We start from the raw sequence: 5,727 nt of genomic DNA, 5'->3' as shown, positions 1-5,727 counted from the left end.
GTGGCTATTTGTACAATAATTGAAACTTAATATGAATGAAAATGATAAAATTAAGCCGTAAAATTATTAAAACTATTTTTTGATGCAATTTAATGATTGTTTTATAAAATAAATACTGGGAGAAATTAGTTAAAATATTTTAAAAATGTAGAAAATTGAATGAAAATACTAATTGATGACCAGGCATAGTTTGAAATATTATGGAAAAAATTGGGTATCAAAATCAGACTCTAACATTGGTCACTATAGTTTTGGACAGAAAAGATCCTAAGGGTAAAATACTTAGGAGTCAGAAACGTTTGTTATTACCAAAGATGTGATTTCGTACAACTCATGCAAATGACTAGAAGATATAATGTATGCAATGAAAACCAAGAGCACCCAATAGTGAATTTTAGGGAATGATTTTAAGTTGATCATATTTATTCAAATCAGAACTATAAGTACCACGTTAGTAAGCTACTATAAGAAGCATCTATTGATGTAAGATAAATGATATGGCAATTCCGCCTTAGGTTATGTGACTAAGTGATTCCCACGGATGTTTATAGTATGATATGATTTTGTATTATATAGAAAGTTTGGGGTTAGATATTCTAATTTTGTTTAAGACAGATGAACTTTCCCTAAGTGTGATCCATGTTCATGGTCCAAAAAAACGGTAAACATGCGACAGTAGAACAGGGTCGGATGGAGAGGGAAGTTAGAAATAACCTTATTCCCCACTTTAGTTATCCAAAGTAACAAGAAAACGTGATTCTAGCAGGTGTTTAGTAAAAGAATAATAAGTAAGTTTTGAGTTGATACAATGAATTAGCAATTTTAGTAGAGCTAGTAGAGGTACAATTTGATTCACTAAGCCAGGTTAACTCTAGTGAGTGGATGACAGTTTGAAATACCGAACGTGTGTCAGAACCTAAAGAGTTTAAGTTAAATTCGAAGTACAGTGATAGTGGAAAAAACAATCAACTAGCAGTAAGAGAGCAAACTATAGAAGAATACCCTTTAGGAATTATCGAAATGTAGTTTCTCCAAGATTGACAGTGTAAGTAGAGTTAAATTATTAAGATTGTGTATGATAGTTGTGAATACATTAGCTTTCCGTTATGTGAATAGTCTAGTTTTTCCTAGAAAAAAAATCTTAGAAGTAAGTTGAAAGATGAGTCGTCATTGACGTAAAGTGCAAAGAATTGTAGAAAATAAGGAAAGTTATTTGGATCCCAACAAAAAAAAAGGAAGAATCCCCAAGTATAAGACCTTTGGTCTAAGGGGGTGATGTGAGAACCATCAGTAAGTCTATATGGAGATTTGAAACTCGAATAGTTAACATGGGATATGAAAAAGAAAATGAGCTCGATAATGAGGGAAAATTGTATAATTACCATAGGGATTATGTGATGTTCTAAACGTCAATACCACACAAGAGGGGGGGGTGATTTGTGTGGTACCCAATTTTTGCTCTAGAAGAACCTGGTTCTTCTAGGTGCTCTAACTACTACTGTTTGCGGAATAAAGAGTACATAAAATAAAGAACACATATATGTTTACGTGGAAAACACCTAGCTCAAAAGGTGAAAAAACCACGACCTACTACTCAGTAGGATTTTCCCAAACTTCCACTAAAATCACTGAGCCAAAATAGCATTTCCAAAAATACTTTGTAAACCTAAGGATTAACTCTAATCCTGTTGTGGCACACAGCCTCAACTGTTGCGACAACTTCTAGTTAGCTTCTAACTTGAACACTCAAAGTACCTAATACAATTGCTTCTACGAAAACTAAAAGGTACAACTTTAAACCACCTACTACAATTGAACTAGAATATGAAAAAACACAATGGAACTGGTTCTTCTATCTCGTTCAAGTAGCTTCAGGAGTGCACACTCAGATCTCACACAAATTTCTTGCAAAATCGCCTTGCTCTTTTGCTTTCAATTTTGTTTAACTTCTGCATTTGTGCAATACCTATAAAAAAGAACAATCAATGTCATTTAATAGGTTAGAAATCAGAGTTTGATTGGGACTCTATTTCTGATCTTCTGTCGTAGTTGAGTCCTTGAAGATATCAAACTCTAACACTCTCTTTATTCGGATTGTGTTCTCTTCATAAAAGGAGACTTTCTCCCCTTATCCAATATGCAACCTTTTCGATCAGATCAGGAGATATTGCTGCTTGATCAGTAGAACTTATCTCCTTCATATGCATCTCACATGTGTAGGTTGATCATGACAGTGCTTCACAAGATGGACCTGATCCACGACTGAGTCGATTTGTCATTCTTCAAAACTTCACCTGTTCTTGGGACAACAAATTCCCCCTTTTTGATGATGACAAACTCTGTGCTTTTTACTGATAAAAAACCTGTAAGAACTCAACTTAACTATCAACACTAAACTTAGAAAATTTTCTTTTCATCAAGGACTAGGTTAATTAGGTTATAAATATCACTTATTTCAGAATAATGTGTAAAGCACAATATCTCTTCCCCCTTTTGGCATCATCGAAAAGCTGCATACACAGTGTGAATTCCAAATTTTAATAAGTACTCATGGCCACTGGGCAATTGCAAGTGCAATCATGGTGCAATCATCAATAATCAAACAAACATATTTAAACTATCAAGGTTAGAATAATCATTGAACAAGAGAAAACAGTAGTTGTCATTGAGAGAGATATGTTTCCACTAACAATCCACAAAAAGAAAGAAAAACATCCTAACCATGAGCAAAAAAATAGAAAAATCCCTAATCTGGGTCACTGGGGGGTACTAGAACTAGTTCAGGAGACAGAAACTAAGAGTTCTAAGGCTTGGAGGAACTAGAGGGTTAAGTTTTGAGAAGATTCAGCATGTTCTGTAGAATTCCATCATTCTTCTCCTTTTCTTTTGCAAGCTTAATTCTGAGACCATCCCTCTCAGCTTCCATTTCAACCACACGAGCCTTGAGCCTAGCAATTTCAGCATCCTTAGCTGCACATTCTTGAACCAAAGTCCTAACCTTGCTGTTGATGGGTGTCCTCAAGGATGAACCAGGTTCAACTGGGATGGCATTGACTGGATAGTCACAAGCAAGAAGAGTTTTGATGCCAAAGTGTTCTTTGCTCGAGGCCATTTCCTATTTCTTTAGAGGCACATTTAGCCTATCTAGAACTGTGGTTAGTATGAAGCCATATGGGGTAGAATGAGCCTTGGAACCATTTATGACCCTGTCTAGCAGTTTGACTGTGAGGGCAGGCCATTTGATTTGCTTTCCTCTCTCCAGGCATTCCATAAGAACCAGATCCATGTAGTTGGTAGTGTGCCTTCTCTCCTGTCTTGGCAATAAGCACTTGTTGGCAAACTCAAACACCACCTTGTGTTGAGGCCTCATTTCACTTTTCTGCACAGATCTGGCTTTATTCACATTCTCTGAATCACAGAACCTTTTGGTGATTTCAAGGGCAGTGGGGAGGGAGTCCAGGCATGGCCACCTTTTCCTAGTATAGTCATCAAACCCTTCAGAGGGTATATCCAGAATCTCTCCCAGTTTCACAGCATCAAACTGCACTTGAACTCCCTTCACCTGGCTACTAACAACTCCATCCTTAACAACATCATTTGCCAGACTCATTTCTAGCTAGCCTACCTTCCATCTAAAGGACCATGTCCTTCCATCCTTAAGCAGCCAAAGAGTCGACCAATCTCATTATCCCTGGTCCCACCAGGTCCTTCAACAATCTACCTTTTAAGATTTTTCTTCTGCCAAAAATGTCATGCTTATCTTGTTCCTTCTCATATTCATCATCTTCTTCTTGTTCTCTACTCCAATCATCATCATCAGAAACTTTGGTTTGTTTAGCTTTCACTGCAGCTCTTGTCCTCTTAGCTAGTGTGGGTTCAGCAGCTATAGGCACAGAGGAGGACTTCTTAGAGGAAGTCTTGGGTTTCTTAGGCTTGGGTGTAGTAACCTCCATTGTTGTACCCCTCTCTTGATGGACCAGTTCCATCTCTTCTTCCTCAAAAGCCTCTGAGGATTCTGCAACCTTTCCCTTTCCTCTATCCTTTTTCTTTTTCTTGCTTTCTTCTAAAGCCTTTTGTAGATTAGCTTCACTCTGTTTTACCCTACTTCTTGTGGCTCTACCCCTAGGCACTGAAGAGGCAGTAGGTGTAGGGGATGAGGCTTTTCTTTTCTTGGATGGCTTGGGAACATTTAGGACTTTTGATGCAATAGCTTTGCGTTTCTTTGGGTCATAACTTGCCCAACCTTTTTCAGTAAGTCAGCCAAGGTTTCTTCAGTAGATGAAACAGGTTCATCTCTTTGTTTGCTTAGATGAACCAACCCCTCAGTTGCTTCCCCAGAACCACTTCCCCCTGACTTCATGCCACTCTCATCTAACCTATCTTGTGCAACCCCACATATAGCAAGAACCGCTCCCTTCCCTTTTCCCCTTTCTTCACCACATGCACCCTCTCTCTCTTTTTTCTTTTCAGACTTCTTTTTACCTCCACTCCTACTCATCTCAGGCAACTCAACATCCCTAATGGGTTCAACCGGAACAAACCTAGTTTCTAAGTTTTCAACCATAGAAGAACTTACCTCAGAAGGAGATTCTTGAGTCTTTTTAGAGCCAGAAGACCCGTGTCCATCTCCCTCAGTCGCGGATTGAAAGGATTCGTACTCAGAGCTAGAATCAGACTTTGGATCTGGGCTTTCTTTCACTTGGCTAACTTTTAACCTTTCATTTAAAACCTTCCTCAAAGCCCCAGATGCTACAGTTTTTCGAGCAAGCATTTTCTACCTTCGAAACCTAGGTTTTGGAGATGCACTTGGTGGAGTAGATGAGGATGAATTTGAGGGAGATGGTGCTGGAGGGCTGCCAGGATGATCTTGTAGGTTAGACATGATTTTTCATTTCTTGAGAGAATTTGGGAATTTTGGAGAAGAGGGCAATTAGAATTGAAGAGGAATTTTTGACGGTTTTAGAATTATGAAGAAGACTGGAGATGTGGTGTGTATTTAAAGTGAATTAGACATTAAGTAAGTAATGACAGCCTTTTTAGGGGTCAAATAGAAGTCTAATCAAACTGAAATTCCAGAATTTTAATGATAGATTTGGCTTTCTTAGATATTAGGCCAAAAATCACGGTTTAGAATTCTAGATGGACGGAACTGGTTCAATGCTCAACTGATAGCATTTTCTAGGAATTTGACAAGTATAGGACTTTTGCTCATGATTTAATTATTAATCTTTCTAATTGTGCAGAGTATAGAAAACATACCCGAGCTTTCATATGAACCCATACTAATAAACTTGTTTCTTCATATAGAACTCTCTTGAACATGCTTCAAATGCCATAATAGAGAAAATGGTGTAAGAGATCAGTGAGTCATATATACACATGTCACAGGATTATACTAATTAAAGTATGAAGCTGAGTAAGAATTAATCTAGATATTTACGCAGGTTCAGAATTCCTAGCCAAAGAATATATTTTTTATTTTTATTTTTTTTCATTGTGCATTCTGAGCTGGACCTATTAGGTGATCTTAAGCATCCCTAATTCCAACCTATTCCTTTCAAAGTTTTCTCTACTCAGTGCTTTAGTAAAGATGTCAGCAATTTGCTTATCAGTAGCACAGAATTCTATGGAGATCAATCTTTTCTCATAGTTATTTCTTAAGAAGTGGTGTCTAACATCTATGTGCTTAGTCCTCTTATGATGAACATAGTTCTTTTTCATACTTAT

General features: G+C 37.4%; 1 protein-coding gene across 1 annotated transcript; it reads right to left on the bottom strand.

The window, feature by feature from the left end:
* Positions 1-3,656: 3,656 nt before the first annotated feature.
* On the bottom strand, positions 3,657-4,771 carry LOC138885997 (uncharacterized). The gene is made up of 2 exons (XM_070167017.1): positions 4,342-4,771; positions 3,657-4,243 (listed from the first exon to the last, which is right to left on the bottom strand). Exons 1-2 carry the CDS (start codon positions 4,769-4,771, stop codon positions 3,657-3,659), a joined length of 1,017 nt encoding a protein of 338 aa, XP_070023118.1.
* Between the last annotated feature and the right edge of the window lie 956 nt (positions 4,772-5,727).

This window comes from Nicotiana sylvestris, chromosome 2, assembly GCF_000393655.2.
Source record: "Nicotiana sylvestris chromosome 2, ASM39365v2, whole genome shotgun sequence".
Taxonomy (NCBI): domain Eukaryota; kingdom Viridiplantae; phylum Streptophyta; class Magnoliopsida; order Solanales; family Solanaceae; genus Nicotiana; species Nicotiana sylvestris.
The sequence above is the reverse complement of the archived record's forward strand: the minus strand, read 5'-3'. Positions and strand labels throughout refer to the sequence as shown.